Consider the following 20,996-nt stretch of genomic DNA (forward strand, 5'->3'; position numbering starts at 1 on the left):
CACTGCCCGCGGCGTCCCGGCCCGCGGCCCTGCGCCGCAGCCGGCGCCGTGGGAGCCTCCTGCCCGGCCGCTTGCCCGCCTTGTTGCGATAAGGGATGCGGGCTTTGCGTGCGAGCCTCAGCCCGCGGCTTGGGGCTTAAGAGCTGCGCTGCGCCGCGGCGGTGCCGCGTGTATTTAAAACGGCACGGAGCCCATACGCCGGTGGGTTATGGGCTGACAAAGCCTTAGGGTTAAAGAGCACCGGCAGCGAGTGGCTTTCTGCGTAGCGTGGCTCGCGGCTGCCGGTGTGCTAAAGCGTAAGGAAGAGCTGCAGCGCAGGGGGCTGCTGGCGGTGGCTGGGCTCGGACCCGCAGCCCGCCTGGAGCAAGGGGTGGCGGTGCGGGAGAGCTTCCTGCCGGGCTGCCGCTTCGGTCAGAGGCGGCGTTCCGGCGTGACCCGCCTGCCCTTCCCGGCTGAGAGCGCTTTGCAGAGGGGGAGAGCTGTACGTGCGGGGGAACCTGGCCTGAGTGTTTGTGAAGTGGGTACGGTGCGCCTCGCTGCCCCGTGCGGGGGTGGATGTGGCAGACTCCGGCGGTGTAGTGAAACTGAACGTGGTGATAGCGGTGTGTGTAGCGAGCGGTGGAGGCGGTGTGTCCATCAGTGACAGTTACCCTTTCAGAGGAGTGCTAGGCTGAAGTCGGTCTGGCTCCAAACGCTTTCAGACATGCATTGCTTTAGTAGTGCTCGCAGTGGGATGATGCTGCTGTTCTGCATGCGTGTGGTTCTGTGTCAGTCAGAAGCTTCCGATCAAAATCCTTGGGCCCTCACAAAAAAAAGTTAATGTTTGCCTAGCTTGTTAGGTCGTCTCAAACCCTGGGCAGTTCTTTAAGGAAAGGTGAAGGTGTTCCTCATTCTGTTTTCTAAAACGGTGGACGATGCCATGTGGAGTGCAGAAAATTCTCCAAGAACCGGTGGGTGTAGTTTCACAGGAGGTAGAAACTTAAGGCATACTCATCTGGAATAGCTTCCCTCTTCATCAAGTAAGAACCTTCATCTAAAATACTGCGTGAGTTCCTGAGAGTGGTGTTTCTTGTGTGTGACTGATATCAAGTAAAAGTGGCTTTGCACTGCAGACCTGCAGCTATCAGTCTGCAATATGAACAGAAACAGACTTTGCAGCAATGTCTCCAGGCTAAATAGAATAAGGTTGAGCAAAGATACCTGTACTTCAGTTTTTTTGCAAAGGTGTCTCTTCCTCAGTCCTGCATCTCTGCTTGCATTGGCTCAAGTATGCATTTGGTTAACTTGTATTTTTGCTTAGAACTGTTCTGTTAAGAACAAATACCTGTGTGACCACATCTATGCCAGAGGCAGTACGTGGAGAGCAATAAGGGAGGTGAGGGTCTGCTGTTCTTCTTGATATCCTCATATCTTTGGATGTAGGTTATTGGCACTGAAATCTCTAAAGCTTACTGTTCCTAGAGCCTATTGAAGTAGCGAACTGGTGAAAAATGTGATTCAAGCTGTCCTGTATGGCATAAGGAGATTGGGTCCTTCTTACAGTGAAGTAATTCCTTTTTGTTAATTAACTGTTTGATGCAGCAGTGTCACAAGAGGCTGGCTTCTTCTGTGCATGTGGATACACATGATGTGATCCAGCTAAGGAGTAGGCACAGATCTGTTCCCTCGCTGTATTCATTGAAGTTTCCAAAGTGTATAGATTAGAAGAGTTTCCACAAAAGTGTTTCTCCCAGATGTTTGCTTTCTCAATGTGATAGTCTAGTAGAAGAGCAGCTCCGTTCTCTGCAGGAATTTATCTAGGAGCAAGCAGTCTTGGTGATAGGCTAAACTTGCCTGAGCTGACTTGTTAGTGCTTTGATATTTCTCAAAAGAAGCTTACTTAAAAAAAACAAACAAACAAAAAAGACCTGTAAAAAGAAACCAACCCACAAAACCTGTTTGTGTGCACTACTGAAGTCCTTCATTAGATGCTGAAGTTCGAACTTAATACTGTCTCTATTAAAAGCTGATACTTAACTCGTTTCTTTTCTGTTTCTAGCCAGGGTACGAGTGTCTAGAATGCCCAAGTATGCACAGCAGCTTAGAGATCATGACAGAAATCCTTGCATAGCGGTAAGATCATTGAATTGGGATTTCTGTTTGTATGTTTCTAGGTCAAAATGCAAAAATAATTCCTCTAGAAACTGCATTATTGATAGTATTCCTGCATCAGCAGTATGCATTAAATGTTTCTTAGAGCCTGAAAATGAGAAAGGCTGAAAAACATGCATTGTAAAGTGCTTATGAAATAAGAATCTGCAGTTCCTTGTAAATGGGAGTGATACAACTTATGCTTTGTTGTTCTGTCCATAAAACCAGAGTCTAAAATCCCAGTTAGACAGGCTCGATGGATATTTTTAATACTCTATTATGGGTTATACCACAGATCTCTGTAAATAACTGTTTTGTGGACTCTTTTCTTACTATTTAAGGAATACTAATGTTTGTTACAGTCTTCAAATGAAGTAATTGTTTGGGGATTACTGGTTATCTGTTGTGATAGATGTTCCCTTTGATACAATTCTTTCATCTGAGAAGCTGTCTCCTATCTCCATAGATATTCTGGGACTTGTTAGAATTTTTAGATACTGAATGTAGTAACTGCTCTCAGCTCTGAAGCTTGTTTTTCCTATTAAAGGAAACAGATGCCTCTAGAAAATGTATGGATGACAACGACTATAAAAAGGATATGTGTACTGATTATTTTTTGAAGTACAAAAACTGCAGAAAATTCTGGGTAAGCAGGTTTCCTTAAGCACCATAGACTTTTTTCTAAATTTTACTCCATATCTTGTTTTAAGTAAATTATTTCTGACAGTGTTTTCTGAACTCTTTGGACTCTAGCACTTGCTACTACTGTTCTTATGGTCACGTAGAGATGCTAGATTCCCGGAGACTTAGTATGTGCTGCTGGAAGACTTAAGCAGATAAACATCAGAATACTTCACTCTGTTCTTCTAAGTTTACCCTCCTAAATTGTGAGTCAGTGTTCTTGCAGTGTATTTCCCTCTAAATTAGTCAGATATTTTTGTCAGTAAGTTGTTTGAAATGCATGTCAAGAAACTGAAGTAAGACAAGTTGTTCTGTTTTTTTTGTTTTGGCTCATGTTTGCTTCAATTTAAGGTAATGCTCAGGAAGAGTTTGTTATTTGGTGATGTTCTTACTCTTTTCCTGTATTGCAGTAGGAAAGGATCATGAGGAACTGGGCACTTCTGTGCACATGGGTACAGGTGATGCAATCCCATGCAGTTCATCTGTTCTCTGCATCTTCTGTTCTTATGCCACTGTGATAGTCTTTCAACTTACGCCTTTAAATACTTGTGTAAACCTCCAAAAAACTGTTTACAGGAGATTGCATAGTAGTCTGTGTCATGGGAATGCTGTAATATGAAGCTGCAAGGTGAGCTATCAGATAGCTTCAGTTAAATACTAGTGCATTTAGTTGTCAGCTAATCAGATCTAGAGTATCTGGCTCCTTGTATATACGAGTACTTCTGTTGAAGGATCTTATTCAGTGGGAGCTCAGGGGCAGAGACTTCTGAGAAATCTGTGTTCTCATGCTTGCTTTCTTCTATTTTCAGCATGACATTATGATGCAAAGGAAAAGAAATGGTGTGAAACCGGAGATGCCCTCAGCAGAAGAGAGAAAGAAAATCCTGGAATCAGTAGAGAAGCCGTACTGACTACAAACTTGCATTGTTTTACTGTTTTCACTGTACATATGAAGACTTGTCAGCAGCAGGTTGCCCTCTTGTAAACTGGACTTCACTGTTGGATTAAAGTAAGCTCCTAAGTTTTGAAGTGTGTGAGCTTTCTAAGATAGGACTGGTTCTATTCGTACTCTTCCTCATGGGAGCTTAGTGTCTCACTGGAAGACATGGGTACCGGCGCAGCTTGCCCAGACACCTTGGAAGTAGAAGCTAACATGCTGTGAAATACTAAGGACTCTTAAGATTTGCAATTCTAAGTTCTAATTTTTCCAATAGTTCTAAGTTTTAAGGGCCGAGTAGGTTTAGAAAGTAAAAGACTAGTATGTGCAAAATCTCTTGTATATGGTGATTCTGACTAATATTTTCTTTATGTGTAGTCCTATCACTGCTTTCACAAGTTGTTTTCAACATCCCTTTGAAGAAGACTGTGAGCTAAAATTTCAGATCCAGCAAGCTGTCATTAGGCTTGCAGCTCTTCATCAGTGAAAGCAGAAGGTTGCTATAAATCAGATGTGCAGACTTCGCTTGGTACAAGGTTAGAGAGGCTGCTGAAGATGGAACTGAACTCGTCTCAACTGAATAGTACCTTCAGTGGATAGTAAATAGATACTTGGCTGTTGGAGGGGGGTGGGGACTTTGTAGGCATGTAAACATGCACTTGGAGTGACATAGCAGGTTTAACTATAGTACATCTATCTAAGACTCTGGACAGCTGAAGCCCTGGGTTTGGAAATGCTTACTCATACAAGACTACAAAGCTCAGTTTGAATAGGTTACTCCAGTCTTACTGAAGACTGATTCCTTATCTAAACTGGGCAGCTACTAAGAGTAATCAGATTGCTGTCTGGAAACACTTGTTTTCTTTACCTTGAGTATTTTCTGGTGTCCTGGCTTAAAAAAAAAATCGCACCCTGTGGTAAAATGAAAGAACTACTCACATGAGCTCAAGTTCCATGTGAAAACCTTTAAGACATACTGCGATTAAGTTGGCAGAACTCTGGCTGACCTCTTGGAGGATGGTGTAGAAGTGTTGTCTCTCTATTTAGACTGTTTTGGAAAGACTTCACAGCTTCCTGTTTTTCCCTCTGTCTGGCTTGTCTCATCTCTTTCCACTCGAGCTCTATTTCTATGTTACCAGGATTTTTATGCTGTTTTCACCTTTCCCCTTGCCATTTGACCTGACTAGTAATGAATGGAGATCTACTTTTCCTCCTGTCTCTCTGACTGCTCTCCATTTATACCTGAGTTTTGAAGTGGATTGATCGTGCCGGTTTTCTTACTGGAAAGAGTGTAACTCTATGCCTCTTGAGTCCACAGTTCTCTGAGAATAGCTGTCTGGCCTCCAAACCATGTCATAAGTTCTCTTGTGTGTTCCTGGCAAGGGGAGTAGACCTTCTTCAGTAAAGATCATGAGATTCTTTATTTTGGATTATTTTTCTCTACTTAAAATTCAAACTTTGTTGTCAGTGATTGTGTTTTTGTTTGGAGCAGAGGAGAAGCTTCCATAGTGGATTCAAAGGCTCTACCTTGCCCACCACTTCTAAATTCTTTCAATACCCTCCTGTTTAGCAGTTTTTTCCAGTTTGGCACAAATTCTTCTATTTAATGGTTTGAACATTTTAGTCTGTTCCAATTCCAACATTTTTCTAGTAGCTTTGTTCTCTCTGCCCTAATGATGTAGTTCTGCAATGACTTTTCTAATACAGTTCTTCTTCCTGAAGATCCTCTGTTCTCCCTCTGAGTGGAGAATTCCTTGCTTTCATTAATTAGGCCTAACAGTGCTACTTCTTCATTGGCCATGCCTCTAGGTAATCCTCCTGTTCTGAGTTTTGGGTAGCTGGCTGTCGTCTTTTCTGTGATTTTTTTTTTTTATCTCTGGACTTTTCTGGTCTTGCTGCTTTGCTTGTCTAAGGGCACCTTCTCTCCCACTTGGCACAAGTTTGTCATTTGGCGCCTCTGCTGCATCTTTGGGCATGGTGTCTTTGCTCCTATGGCTTTAGTTGCTATTCTAGTGCTTGCTGTTTTCCCATTGCTGCACTCCAGTTCTGGACTTGCGCTTAAATCTGTTCTCTTTCACGAGTTCAAGTTTCTTAAAGCTGTCTCACTTATCCAAGTTTTTCTTTCAGATTTTAGTGTAGGAATGGCCCTGCTTCTAGTGCGTTTTTGCATTTCCACTTCTTTCATGCTAATGTTTCCTTAAGAAGTTTTTACTCTTTTCCTTATCTTAAAGGATGGTTGGTATACGTAGCAGTTCAGGTTATCTGCTATACTGTGTCTTTATAAACAGCTAGGACTTGAATTCAGAAAGTCAGAGGAAGAAATGTATTCCCTGCTGGAACTATTTCACAATGCAAAAATGTGAGATTGCAGGACAAACTAAGGCGTATGTAATGCAAGAACGATTCTCCAGTGTTAGACTTTCTGATCATCAGTGGACTTAGAAGGTAAGTTCCTTCCATGTTTTATGGCAAGCCTGATTTTTTTTTTGATGAAGTGAGGGCAGTGTAAGCAGTGACCTTAAGGATTTAATTCAGGTAACAGTCATCTGTTGTGGGGGATATTGCTTATTCAATTATTTGTATTGCATATGCCTTATTAAACCTCTTTTTAGAAGAAATCTGGGGAAGCAAGAAGTCTTGTTGTAATGCCTCTCATTGTAACCCGTTAGTTGAGTCTTCGTTTTCTTCCATTCACTTCAGGTTATTGTTCCTAGTTTCACTTCTGAAGCTGAGAAGTGGTAAATTACAATAGCAGAAACATAAGCTGTTACTTATGAAACAGTTTTTTGGTTAATTTTTGCGGTGTGGTTAACTGTCTTTGGTTGTGAGCCAAAGATATGGTCTTTTCTTCGTATCTAAAAGTTGATATTCCACACATCAAGCACTGAGGTAAGTTGTAGACTGTCAGTCTACTGGGGAGAAATAAATTGGGTTGGACTCTTTGCTTCACTAAAGGGAGTACACAATCTTGTGCACTAACACAGGAACAAAACATAAAGAACTAATGTGATTCATTTGGAAAGGAGAAGACTTTTTGTGGGTTTTCTTTACTATTTTTAACTCTTTATTTTTTGTGGTGCAAGAACCAAGTCTGGATGGTGATGGTGAGTTGTTTCATTTTTTTGTTTGACAGCTGGATGGTGCTGTTGCACAACAGAGACTGTATGAAAACAGCATTGCTAACCACTACTGTCTTTCTAGCTTTTCTTTAGCCTCTTCCCACAGATGGGGGGGCAAGGGTGGGAATCGTTCAGGTGAAAGGAGGGCTTAATGTTGTCTCTATGCTATAAGGAGAAGAGGAGGCTGAGAGTCTATAGTCCAGAATTCTAGAGAACAGGAAGTTTATGTGCAGCCTGAGAAGCTTTCAAGTGTAGTCCTTGAGAGTATGGTTTTGGTTTTTTTTTTGCACTGTGGTCACTTGCTTGGAGCTGAGCACTGAACCAGCAGTAGCTACAGGCTCTCTGCCAGGCCCAGGTGAACATCCAGATATGCATCTTCATTTTACTCTCTGTGGTTCCTGTTATCCTACAGTGCAAGAGTGCTGTGATGCTTTCTGCTCCCATGGTGGCTATGACTTAGTGCTCCTGTAGGTGTTAGTCATTTAGCTTCAGAGTCCTGAAAACCTTTTTGGCTTCGGTAGGTGAAGCTTTGACTGGCAAGGATTTGCATGTGCTGCATCTCTGGATGTTCTTGGTCTTTCCTCAATAGAACTTTCTGGGCCCAAGGCACCCTTGTGTGACTAAGAGTATGTGTGCATAGGGAGGTTTGCTAGAACTTCTGCAAAACAGGATAAATTGAATATACAATGTTACTCTGCTTTAATGCTTTTAGAGAGAGCCCTTAACTGACACTGAATGTATTTGCCTCTAAGTCAATCCTCCAGAACAGCCATGGAAGTAGTAGTAATAGTATGAAGAAAGTGCGCAAAAAAAGAGCAATATTGATAGCTTTTATTCTGTCTGATATCTTACACAACTGGAGAAAGTAGTTCTGTAAGTATGGAATGTAATAGAGCTGACTATTTCAGATATTTTTTTAGTGGCTTTTGCTACCTATTGGATGGGGAACTGTAGAAGTACTACGTTATATCTACTAAATGCAATGGACTATTAAGGCTTTGGTATGTTTTTATCTCTCCTTATACATACTTAACTAAGACTCATCAGATTTTGAATAAATTCTCCATCCTTCAAGGTTCAGTCTTGGTGCCTTCAGTGTCCAAATCCTTTTGTGATTGACTGCATTTCTAACACCTTCCATTCAGTTTAAACTGAGATTAAATCACTCAGTTACTTCCCACTTGACACTCAAGATGCTGAACTAAATGCAGCTAACATGAAATTCCTTTAAAATTAGCCTGTCTTCCCCTTCAGCATCCCATTAGATAATGTCAGCTTCTTATCTTTCACTAGTGCAAATCCTGCCCTTGGTCTCCCATTTTCCTATGACTTAATTTTGTGGATTTTTCCTCGAGTACAGTATTTCATTTCCTGACTTATATCTTGCTTTCTTGCTTTTTATCAATTGATTTGCCTCCTAACTTGTCTTGTAACTTCAGGATCGCCATCTGTGTACATGGTGGCAAGTTTGTTGCGGAGGTATCATTCTACAGCACTTTCTTTCCTGACTGCCTTTTGCCCATCTTCTCTTTCACAACTGATTTCTGTTAACTCTGCCTGGAACATCTTTCCTGCTTATCTGTTTCTCAGAAGACTAGCTTCCCCTTCAGCCCCAAAACACACTTCCCCAGTTGGCATCCAGGAATTAAAAAAAGAAAGTGTTCCTCCAGCAGCACACTTCAAGATGGGATGTCTATCTGTACGAAATGGTAACTGAATAGCTAGTGGAAACACATCAGTTTTTCTTTTCTTAGAAGTTCTAGTAGCTCTTCCTTAAGTGCTTTTTGAGTCTGATTGAGTATGGTGGTGTGTTGTGTTTAATTTGGGCTGTCAGCTCCTTCAGCAGCAGTCTGCAGAATGCTGCATGCAGCTGTGGCACTGTAGAAACAAAAATAATACTGAAGTTTCTCAGGCTGAGAACCACAAAAGATATTTATCTTTCAAATCCTGAAGTAACATGGTGGCTGACCTTATTATTAGTAACAGTTCCTTCCCTAGAAACTATCTTCTGAAGAGACTCAAGGTCTATTCAGTCATAAAATCATAGACTATCCTTAATTGGAAGGAACTCACAAGGCTCATGGAGTCCAAACACTTTCTCCTAATGCTGTCTGTGGGAGAAATTGCGATTTATTATATATTACTTTACAAAACCAAGAAGTTGGAGTAGCATGAATCTTCCATAAATAAGATGGTTTTCTTTTGGTAGTGGTTTTCAGAGCTAATAAATTCTTCACAGTCACTGCAGTTAGGCATACAGCTATTGTTTTCTTAAAACATGTTTTAAAATTAATTTTTAGAATTGTTTCCTCTATTTTTTATGTATATGCTTTTCAGTCAAGCAAATTGGAAGTTTTGCATCAACTCCTAGCTCCTTACTGCCTGCAAGGGATTATTTGTATTCACAGCACCTATTTCAGAGCTGTGCGAGTTATGTGGTGTTCAATTTGAGCAGATTCCATCTGAAGCCCCAATTCTAATTATTTAAGCATATCAGGAGTTATTCTACAACCTGCTAACCTGCTACTTTCTTTGAAACTCAAACCTATTTGATGAATTAGACTTTGCCATTCTTTGCTCATTGAAGTGCTGCTACCCTTGGACTAGTGCTTTACTTATTTTGCTTTGATAAGCAGCTGTACACTGGAGACACTTCCTGACAGTTAAGTGCCTTGGCAGTACACATTCTTGAAACAAATGACGATCTCTAATTGTTCAATCTTTGCTGCTTTTCAAGAAGTTAGTTTCGGTTTCAGTTTCAAAAATGTGTTGTCTTCTCTTATTTCGTGTTTCTTCTCAGTTACCTCAGTGGTTATAAGCTGTGGTCCAACCTCTTGAAGCTACTATGTAAACAGGTGCTTTCAGTTGATGCCAAACTTGCGTTTTACCTGGAAAATGTTTTTACCATTTTATAAGCACTACCACAACTAGTTCCTTCTGTTTTAGCTTTTTCACTGTATAGCATCATTTGGTCCCTTAGTGAAGAGACTCTTCTTTCTAACAGCCTCAGTGGTTCAGAAATATGTGTCTTTGACTACCTGTCCTTTGTATCTCAACACTTAATATTCTTAACTTACACCTGCTCCACTGCATTTCCTATTTATTTTTCTTGAAGGCTTTTAGACTCAGACTGCTTTTGGAGAGTGCTGTTTAATTCCTGTACTTAGTACCTTTAAGGATGATGATGGTATTTATTTTTTTAATGTTTCACGTGACACTTTCTTGGCACATACCTTGCCCTGTGTGCCAGGGAATATTGATGTCATCCATTGTCTTGTAAAATAAGATTAATGGCCCTCAATTATTGCAAAACATCATTCTGTGCATGCTATGGATCAGCAATTTAAAGTAGAAAGTAACCAACCAATCAATAACAAAATGCAGTGCTCTATTTATTCTTACTAGAAGTGGTGAATACAGAACATTTTTACTGCTTTCCAGTAGAAGCAATTAAACGTCACCCAACATTCATATTCAAGAAATAAAACCCCCCTGGACTATTTTCTTTTGGAACCCTGTGGGTCAAGGATTAGATTTTTGTTGTATATACCTAAAATTGAACTATTGTTTATCAAATATCAGTGTTACATATATAGATAACACTAAACTGTGTTATATCAGTGAGTTGTAAATTGAAAACATAATTATGCTTCAAAGTTGATCCAAAGTGGAATACAACTTCAAAGTAAATAAGAAAATCTTTAATGACAAACAAGAATGCTCAAGATAGAAAAGGGATACTAAATATCCTAGAAGGAAATAACACTTGTAAGATGATGTTAAACTAATAGTATAAATAGGTTGTGTTATGACTGTTCACAAGCTCAAGATAAGCCTGTGAAAGAGTTCCTTGCACTGTGGACTGCTGAGCAGTTCTTGGCACTGGAGCTGTGTGTAACTTCTGAAGTGATCAGTGGACGAGGCTGCATGCAAGAACTTGGGTGGCAGGAATTGTGGCATCTTCTCCTGATTTTATCATAGAATTATACAATTGTTTGTGTTGAGGGGGACCTTTAGAGGTCATTTGGTCCAACTCCCCTGCAGTGAGCAGGGACACCTACAGCTACATCAGGTTGCTCAGGGCCCTGTCCTTCCTGACCTTGCATGTCTCCAGGGATGGGGCTTCTGCTGACTCTCTGGACAACCTGTGCCAGTGGAGTGGAACTGAACCAAGTTGCTGCACGGGAGTATTTTAATAAAACAGTGCTTGCTTCAATGCATGGGAAGTAGTGAAGGGGCAGACCTTAAGGTAGAGTGTGCAATGTGAAATTGCCATATCCTACAGTGTCAGTCTTCAGTGTGTCAGCTCTAAGTTTCCTGGTGGCTGATGGGTTCAAACAGACTTCACTGACTCTTTTTCTTTAAAAAAAAAAAAAAAGCTGTGTCCTAGCTCTCTTCTACTTGACAGGTCAACAAAAGCAGCTCCTTCAAAAGATTAAATATGATGGTTAGTGTAGAATTCTGAGCTGGCCACTTCTGTACAGAATGGAAGAAGCACTTTGACTCTTAAGTTTAAAATGTAGATTCCTAAGGGCATGCATGCTTATTGGCTCTCTGTAGATGGCTGGAGCCTGTGAGTGCCCAGTGCTTTGAATCATAATCATTAAAGCTGGAAAAAGCATCTAGGATCATCCAGACCAGCTGTCAACCCACCAACCCCATACCCACTAACCATGTCCCTCAGTACCACATCTATGCATTTCTTGAACACCTCCAGGGACAGTGACTTCACCAGCTCCCTGGTCAACCTGTTCCAATGCCTCACCATTCCTGAGGAGAATTTTTTCCTATCATCCAACCTAGTGTCAGAAGTGCCCAGAGCATGGTGTTGCACTGCGTGCTTTGGTACTGGCAGTGCTGATGGGCTGGGTGTTTGTTTACAGAGTAAGCTTGTCACTGGTCCAGTCCAGGGGGGTGCCTGTGAGGTCTGCTGATGAGTGGATGAGAGGGAGGACGTTCATTTTTTTTCTTTTTGCAGCGTGTTAGATGATAGTTGAATCTGCAGTGATGCCCTTCAGCAGCTGCCTCTCTAAATCTCTTGTTGCTGCCCTTGAGTTGGTCGCTCTTCACCTACTTTTGTTAAAAGCAATTTTCAGGTTTCTGCCCTCTAAATTTCAATGCTCAAAACCCTGAGAATCAGTTATTTTAATAAATACCGTAACACTTCAGCTCTTTTTAGGGTTTCTGTGGGACAAGAGGAGTTCACAATGTGCTTTGGTGTTCTGTAGTGTAGGAAATCCCCAGCCAGGCGCTGGTGGAGCATCAGTTTCTCTGTCTTCCCTAATCTGCAGCCACAGGAGATCTGACACCTGGACGAGCTGCTCTGAAGCCAGTTGTGGGTGTCTGCAGGTGATCCCTGTTTTGGGCACAGTAATTCTCCATTTGACCCAAATGGTACAGGCTTGTGCTGGTCTGGAAATGCAGGCAAGTTGTTCCCATGTGCACACTTTTTGCTGATTGTTGCTACAATTTGGCGTATGTGTAACGGTAGCGAGCAGACATTGGTTTCTAAAATCAGAGTAATTTGCAACTTAAAACGTTAATGGCTTCATTTATGGTTTTGTTTGCAATCCCCTATTAGGTATAGATCTGGTGTTCACTTGCAGAGAATGATTTCACACACATGTATTTCCTTGTGATGTATCTGCAGCTTGATATTCACCCTACTGGGAGTGAGACAGAACTGGCTGTTTGGTCAGGGATTGATGCCTCCGATACAGGTGGCTTGCAGGTGTTCTTCTGTGAGCCTTTAAAAGGACACTCAACACGTGGCATTGCACGAACAGCTTCAGCAAACTTTAGGTAAGCAAACTGACCTAATTTAATAAACCACTTTTCATCAAGTGAGATGGAGCCAAATCAAGTGCTTTGCCAAGAAATGTATTTTTATTAGCGCGGTACAATTGGTTGCTTACAAAGCAGCCTGTGTTCACAGTGTGTGCTGGGGGCAGGAGCGGAGCTGTGGTCTTGGAGTTTCCCACCCAGAGAGAGTGGGGGTGGGGGGGGTGGTGGCACCAGGCTTCCTGCACTGGGCTTGGTGTGGATCTGGACACTTCAAACTAAATGAAAATGCTGCCTCACTGTCCTTAAATTATCTGATTGTGTTTTAATTTTCATTTCTTTTAGCAATATTATCCCCTACTGAATCCCAATAAAGACATCTCAGTCATCATATCTATAATGGATTTATTGGCAGACATCCCTATTCTTGTAACCTATTCTAATGTATTGTGCTAGCAGACTAGATGATCTTCATAGGTCTTTTCCAACCTTAACGACTCTACCTCTAATGATCAGCTTTGCCATTAAACAAAAGCGTCCACCTCTGGCCTTTCAGCACAGCTGCAGTACCTTTCTCTTCAGCAGAGATGCTAATAGGAAACCAAAGTAGTGTTTTCTATTCCTGAGAAGGCAGCTTACATAATGTGTACTCTTCTTCCTCAGGTACTATAAAAACCAAACCCTCGAGACACTTAACTTGTCAGTGTTCAGTGCATGTGTATGATTGTGTGCTGGTTTCCTCTCTGTCGAGGCAATCACATCTTAGTTCTCAAGATGAAGCATTTTTTCCCCTCTCTTCCTTGAGACCTGTTTAAACTATTTGGATGTTATTAAGCTTAGTATCATTTATAAGGATAACTCAAGCCAACAGGAGACTGAATGGAAAAATAGACTAGTTTGAGAGTATTTGCAGACTTTAAGACAGTATATCTTGTTTTGGTATTTAAAACAAAATTATGTTTTTACTGTAAAAAAAAAAATCTTCTAGGAGACAGTTATTTCCAATGTAAAATCAGACTTCTTTTTACTTTAAAAAAAAAGTTACTTTTTTGAATAATGCGTAGTTCTCTTGCCCCTGCCAGCAGATGAAGTCTGTGCCTCAGTTGCAGCTGTTGCCTGTGGGCAGGGAGTGTGCAGTCTGTGCCCTGTTCCTTGCAGGCCTGGGGCATCCCCAGTGCTGCCGCCAACTCCTGTATTTGTAGCTCCAGGCACAAACACTGTGCTTCACATGAGGTTCTCAGGATAGAAAGCGGTGCTCTTAGGTAGTGTTTCTTCCCTATGAGTGTTGGGCCCTCTGCATGTGTCTCAGGCTGTGCTCGTAGGAGGGAGGTGTGCAGCTGCTTGATATGCCTCATATCCTGATAATCACCTGTTGATGTCGCGCTCCTGGTGTTTGTACACCTTCATTTGGCTTCCTCCAGAACCTGCATCATGTACTAAGTTCCCAACTCCTCCACCTGGCTGGGGAAGTGGAGGCAAAAAGGAAAGAATATATGGGAATATCTTGCCTCCATTCATGGACCTTTACAGAATCCTTGAGCCTCATTCTCATCTAATTTCCTTGTCCTGAGGGCAGATCACGGCGAGTCTCTCCTTTCACAAGACAAACTCGTCCGCTTGCTCACCCCAGCCTCGATGGCAGAAATTCAGCCCAGCCTCATGTCAGAGTGGAGCTGCAATGGATGGTTCCTTGCAGTGGAAACAACAGATCAAAGTGATTTTTCAATACATGTTTTGACTGTAACCAAGTGTTCTAGAGTGTTACATTGTTTGTGAATTTGGCTTTCCTGCCCTGCAGGTTAATGAATAATCCACTGTGTACATTTATCTTGCAGCATTTTGTGTTTTTATTATTGGTTGCACCAGAAGGAAAGGAACTTATTTTTACATTAGTTGATAGTGATATATATTTTTTTTGAAGTTGCAGCTGAGATCTGGAAACAAAATATTGTACTATGAGTTAAATTGGAGGGCGAGTTCTTCAACAGCTTCTTGTTGCCAAATTGTGGAGATCCTGCCCCTTTCACCAATCCTTTTGCCCTTGCCTAGATGCACCTTCAGCCATCTGCTACTTCGCACACTTGTGGGCTCCTTCACTTGATTAGAACAGCTAAACCTGCAGTTTAAGTAGAACAGTGCTGGTAGGGTTAAGGCTGGTTTTATGTAATTTTGCACTTAAAGTGATTGTGCAAGTGCTGGAACACGTGAGCTGCAGGCACCGCACAGTGTCTGCTCGCAGTGGATCATCTGTGTTTGTTGCCCTTCTATTACAAACTCTTAGGCCAAGAGACCTCCCGTACAAGCTTGGATTACCACCAACAAAATTGATGAGTCAAGACTGCAACAGCTCATATCCTCTGTGGCTCACCAAAGAGCCCTCTTACACCAAAGGACTCCAACTGCATGACACTGGGTTCCATTCCAGTTTTCCCATCTAATTGTTTGACATCTTACCAACAATAGTCTGGAAAAAAAAGCCCGAGAAACCAATCTTATGAGTATTGCTTCCTGTTTTCTGAAGCTGAATGCTGAACAACAGTTTGTGTAATGATGATGAACTGTTAAATATAATTAAGTCTTATTCCCTATAGTCTTTGTAATAAAAATTGTAAACAATATTTTGCAAATAAAGCTGCAGGCCCACAGGCTGTCACTTCCAGATGGCATGAATTAGCAGAGGAAGATTTGTTGTGCTTCCTTTCCCCAGCAATCCACCCCTCCCCTGGTTCAGGATGTGCTAGCCCTGGACAGGGATGACTCAGCTGCTGGTTAATCACCTGCTGAAGTGCTAAAAATGATAACTTGGCTCCATTTCCTCAAGCAATGGTGAGCTATCAAGGCTGACCAGCAAGAAAATGTTCTGCAGCTGGGAGAATTCCCCTGCCATCTCATTTAGATTCACTGCAATTAGGGGTTGCTGCTTTTATCTGCACAGATTTTGCTGTGACTCCGACAGTCTGTTGAGATCTTGTTTAATAAAAAGTTTCTTGTGCACCAGTTGCCCATACAGGGGACTTCTTACCAGCATATCCAGAGAAATACTGGTCAAGGATGTTTCACTGTTTTCCAGTTGGTAACATGGAAAGTAACAGAATATTTCCAACCAGGGAGACCATCCCCCAAGAGAGATCACATGTAGAAGAATGCTCCATAATCTTGAAGCTTCGAATGACTGTTTCCAGATTGCTGATGGTAGAGAAAGACAGGAGAAAAACAACTACAAGACAAATGGAAAACCTTACCAGCCTCTACATGCCATAGGGACTGCATGTGTCCAGTCAGCTGTCAGGAGAAAAGCATGGAGAACCTATTCCCATGGTGTGACAAGTCTTAGTATCCTTTGAAGGCAAACTGAGACTGTGAGGGATGCAAACCAACCCCAGTTTACCGCAGTAAGTTTTAACTAATGCAATCCAAGTGCCTTTTGGACTCTTCCTTTCAGTGTTGGTACCTTCTTCCTCCAGATACCATAAGCATGTAAGCCTGTTCTCAGCAGCAGTAACACCAGCTGTCCTGCTGACAAGGAAGCAAACACTGTGAGAAGATCATCTCCAAGTCACTGCTGTGAACTTTGGCGAGAGCTAGCACGTTTCGTTGTCCACCTGATGCGGTGCAGATCTGTGCTGCTTAACCCAACTGGTGATGGTTCCCTCAGTGCCTGAAGAAAATATCATCACGGTTACCTCACTGGATCGCTGTCAAGAGGACAGAATCTACTAGGTGCAAAGGGAAACACTAAGCTTTATCTACAATTGCAAATGCTTTGCTGGATGTTGTTTACTTTGGCCTCTGTTGTGTGGCTTAATATATTCAGGGGACTGGCTCCATCTTCAAGCCCATGTTCAGCTCTCCTCCGTCCCACATGGATAGCAGCAGAAGTATCTCAGCCTCTTTTCACCCTTACCCGATAGATTTTTCTCATCCTCAGTGTCAGGGTTCTCTGAGACAAAATCCTCCAGCAATCCACTGGCTGCACTGCGCTGGTTACTCTCTCAGTCCTGGAGGGTAGAGAAAAACAGCGCCAAAAAGGATTATTCAAAGTTATGGGTCTGTGTAACTTCTCCTTGTAGCAATGCCACTGCAGCAAAGTTTCATCACCTGGCAGGATCAATCCAAATGAACAAATGCAATTCTCTCCGTTCTTGTTTTTGGAACAAGTCTGATTGTTATTAACATTTCTGTGTCTGGAGGCCCATGGACATGGCAGAATTCCAAGCCAGGTTTGCTCATATAACCATGCTTGCTGTCTCTCATGAGCCTTCAAAGTAGTCTTGTGATAAGCATGTTGTTTGAGGAACAGATCTGAAATTTATTCAAAGAATTCTTCCACATATTTTTCCATGAACATGCCGCATCTTTAACATTAAGCTATATTTGTCTGCTTTAGTAAATAGTGGACTTGATGCTTCTTGGAATTCTTACCTGCAGAGGTGATACTCAGAACGTCACCACGTGCAAAATATGCGGATATCCAGATACTTGCAAAAAAACAAAAGCAAGGGCACAGATATATCTCTGAGTGGTACGTAATCCTGTATACTTCCAGCCCCTCTGTGGGAAACCACTGCTAAGCTGTGTTCTTTGTTGGATCACAGCAGAAGCAAATCTTAATAGCCAAACAAGTGTTATCAACACTGTACTGACACTGACTATGATTTGCTTTTTTTTTATTATTATTTCTACCTCAGTTCATTTTCAAACCATTAGTCCCTAGTGGCAGAAGTCTCCAAACTGGTGAAGATAACTATTTACTCTTCTATTAACTTTATCTTAAAATTAAGCACAATGTATGTATATGTAGATTTACAAGTTTTTGCTTCCTTTAAGAAAATTTATTTTGTGGAATGATCTTATTCTTTAATGGGTTACAGTCCATTTACAATATATCCATTTTGCTGATCTTCTTTAAAATATCCAAGCTAGCAGCAGTCAATTTATAGCAATTCTTTTCTCTATGCAGACAAAACACAAAGGTTGTTAATATTTTCCAGCCAAGTTTCCTTGTATTCCAACTTGGGAGTGGTAATAGGAGGAAAGCCAAGGAATTTCCAGAAATCTTGAAGTGCTAGTAAGTCATTACTGACACAGTGCCATGAAAAGCTGGTCGAAGAAAGTTAGATGTAGAATAAAGAAAGTTAGATGCAGGACAAAGAAAGAGGATAACTCTGCCTCTGATTAGCAGTTATTATCCCACCACAAGTCACAGCTTTCTTACGCAGTGGGGAAAGAAGGGTAGAAAAGAAGGGTAGCTACTTCCACAATTATAAACAAACTTAACCTTTCGGTGTTCTCTGGCCTCAAATGGTTTCTGCAAGGAACCATCTAAGCTAGTGCCCTTTCTGAGACTCTCTGCCACCTCAAGTCATTGGTTTAGGTTACATTTGCTTTACAGTTTAATGATTGTAGTGTTATTGGTGTGAAAATGTTCTCTAAAACTATTTGTAGACGTTTAAAATCTGGAGACTGGTCCTCTGACAGAGGGTAACTTCCAAAGCTGATTACGTGGAAAGCGTGAGTGTGAAGCCCCAGTGGCTGGGAATCTTCTTCAGTCAGTCCACTCAGAAGCTCTAATGGTTCACACCTGGGAGCCTCAGCACTGGATTCTTCAGGATCATTTCCTGGATTTCAAGGTGACTGAATCAGATACTTCAAAATAGTGAAGAAAACTCATATTTGGTTGGTAAAAGCATGGTTTGTTGTTCTGTTACATCTCCTTCAAAATCCTCAGCCAGGGAATGGCGTGATACCTGGCCATCTCTCCTTGCTTGTTCTCTTGATCTATGTGTAATTTTAGTGCTCCTTTTTGGTATTAAGAGAACACTATCAAAAAGAGAAAAATACAGAGATCCATATGACTAAGGTGGAGAACGTGTATGGATATTCATGGTAGGGCTTTGTGATTTTGTCTTCGGTAATACAGTAAGACAAAAAGCATGCATACTTTTTGAGAACGCAGGACAGGGCTGTTGCTGCAGATGGTGATCACTTCTACACACTCTACCTGCTCCAGGTATTCTGTTCACACTCCACAAGTATTACACTATACTTGCACTACAGTGTAATACTTGTGCTACATTTCCATTCCGTATTACAGAGTAATGTACTCATGTGGTGACTGTCTATAGCTTCAGAGATGTAAGCCATACTGAAAATACAGGATGTCACAATTTTCAGTCAGCTACATTAATCTTGCCCTCTTTTATTCAAATAAGTGCTTATCTTGTCAATTGTTTGAGAAGGAATTTACACCAAAATCTACAGATGACATCTGAGGATGAAGCACATCATACAAACATCTTTTTTTTTTTTTTTGCTCCACGAGTAGCAGTTGCTATTCTTGTTGCTGCAGAATCACATGAATAGCCTATATCAGATGCAGGTAATCTTAGCCTTAAGTTCAGGTGTAATTATATTTACATTTACGTAGAGCAAATCCTTAACTGTACAGTGTTATCTATACCAAAGAAATACAAATATAGCTTAGAAAAACTTCAGGCTGAAAAATAGTGCATTGCTTGAAGCTCGGTATGTTTGTTTCTTAATATATATAATTTTTTTGTGTGTGTGAAATTAACTTGGCATTCATTTTTTAGGGAGTTGTAACACAGAAGATTTCAACTTGATACCTTACTCTCATCCTGTTACAGGCTGACTCAATGCCAGAGCAGGGAAATCACTTTATTTCCTGAAGGAAACACTTCAAGCAACTTACCTGGCGATTCTGCTGAGATTTGTTCCTTCTGGATATACAGCCTTCACTTGGAACTGTCGGCTCTCACCCAAATTGTTAGTTAGGAGCTTCCCAAAACACAGGTATGCTGTTTTATAATAACTGTAGCATAACTGGAATCAGATGTGCAGTTTAACTGTACATGATGCATTGCCTCAGGGACAACCATTAAGATGCCAGAAATACACAGACAGATCAGTAAGTAATGCAAAGAGTATTTGTTAAAATGAATCTAGGGAAGACTCACCTTGTTAGCCCTCTAACCAGGATTTTCCATTTCTGGTCAATGCTCTTCAAAGACTGCATGCACAACAGATGCCTCAGCTATCACATCTCACTGTGTTAATTTCTGAGCAAGCTCCTTTCGTACTGATGCACTTCATGTAATCTCACCCCAATGGGGCTGCACCATCACTTGCTACCACAAGAATATGAACTTGCACATGGCAAAGTAACAGCAGACAGTGCAATGCCATGTCCTGGACTGTCTTTGAGTCACTGTATCAATGACTGTCCAGCCAACTTTGCCAGTCACCATTGTGACACAACGACTGGGTCCCAGCATTGAGAGTTTCAAACAATGATCATAAAAACAGTAATCTCTTTGTGGGAGCTGCCTGATGCATTTCAGAAGTCATCTCTTTGCTGTTGTCAGCTATGACACTGTCACAACTAAGATGCTTTTCCATTTCTGTTCTACCTTCTTGCTTGGGTCTCACAGAGATCTTTCTGTGAGGACTGTCCTTGCTGAGTGCAGGAGGAAAGAGCACTGACTGGCATCAGGAACATAATCAGAACCGTTGTCTTGCTAGAAGAAAGCCATCCGTGATCTCAAGTTCATATGGTAGCTGAAGACCCACACACATCCCTCATATCTCCTCCTGAACATAGAAGTCGTCTCTCTTGACCACCAGGACACATCTTTACATAACTGTTATGATGTCTCATTAGATGTGCTCCATATTTGTGGAGGTCAAATCGCCAACAGGACAGGATGTTATCTTCTAGTCACACATCACACCTGTGCTAGTACTCTAAACACTGGAGCAATAAAGATTCTGTGTTATTTTGTAAAAAAGCTCTTGTTTACTTCTTGCTACTGTTCAAGCCTATGATGAAGAATGTTTCTTTTCAGAAAGGCAACAGACATGAACTCCAGCTGTCTGGATCACTGTGACACAACGTTCATTTCTTCCAGCTGCCAAGCAGGTAATAGGGCCATCATTTTCTATTTTAAAACAAATATGGGACAGGATCTTTCTTTTATGTCAGCAAGCAGACTGAACTGATTCATCAGATCTTCATGTCTAAAATGCAAACTTGGACTATGGGATGGCTTGAGAAGCAATTTACACCTACATCTACGGATCAAAGACACTTCTCTTAGCCTATTTGCTTTCAGGAATAATCCTGCTTAAAGAAATTGCTTGTTAAAGAGACCAAGAATAAAAAAAAGAGAAAAAACACAAAATGCATTTTTCTGCTAGCCAAATTAATGTTAATTGCTGTCATGCAGCTGAAGTAGTTTCTGTTTCTGGACATGAATCTTGCTCATGTGATCAGTACAACTTCTACTACTGCCTCAGCTTCACTCCAGATGGCTCTTCCCTTCAGAATT

The 20,996-nt window shown here is 41.5% G+C and overlaps 1 protein-coding gene across 1 annotated transcript; it reads left to right on the forward strand.

The window, feature by feature from the left end:
• On the forward strand, window positions 2,039-20,846 carry CHCHD7 (coiled-coil-helix-coiled-coil-helix domain containing 7; the record flags this gene model as incomplete). Its single annotated transcript, XM_021385516.1, is given in 5 exon segments — window positions 2,039-2,112; window positions 2,678-2,776; window positions 3,621-18,278; window positions 19,296-19,461; window positions 20,514-20,846. Coding segments are annotated over 3 exon segments (255 nt in total). The 3' UTR covers window positions 3,723-18,278; window positions 19,296-19,461; window positions 20,514-20,846.

This window comes from Numida meleagris, chromosome 2 (assembly GCF_002078875.1).
Source record: "Numida meleagris isolate 19003 breed g44 Domestic line chromosome 2, NumMel1.0, whole genome shotgun sequence".
NCBI classification, from domain to species: Eukaryota; Metazoa; Chordata; class Aves; order Galliformes; family Numididae; genus Numida; species Numida meleagris.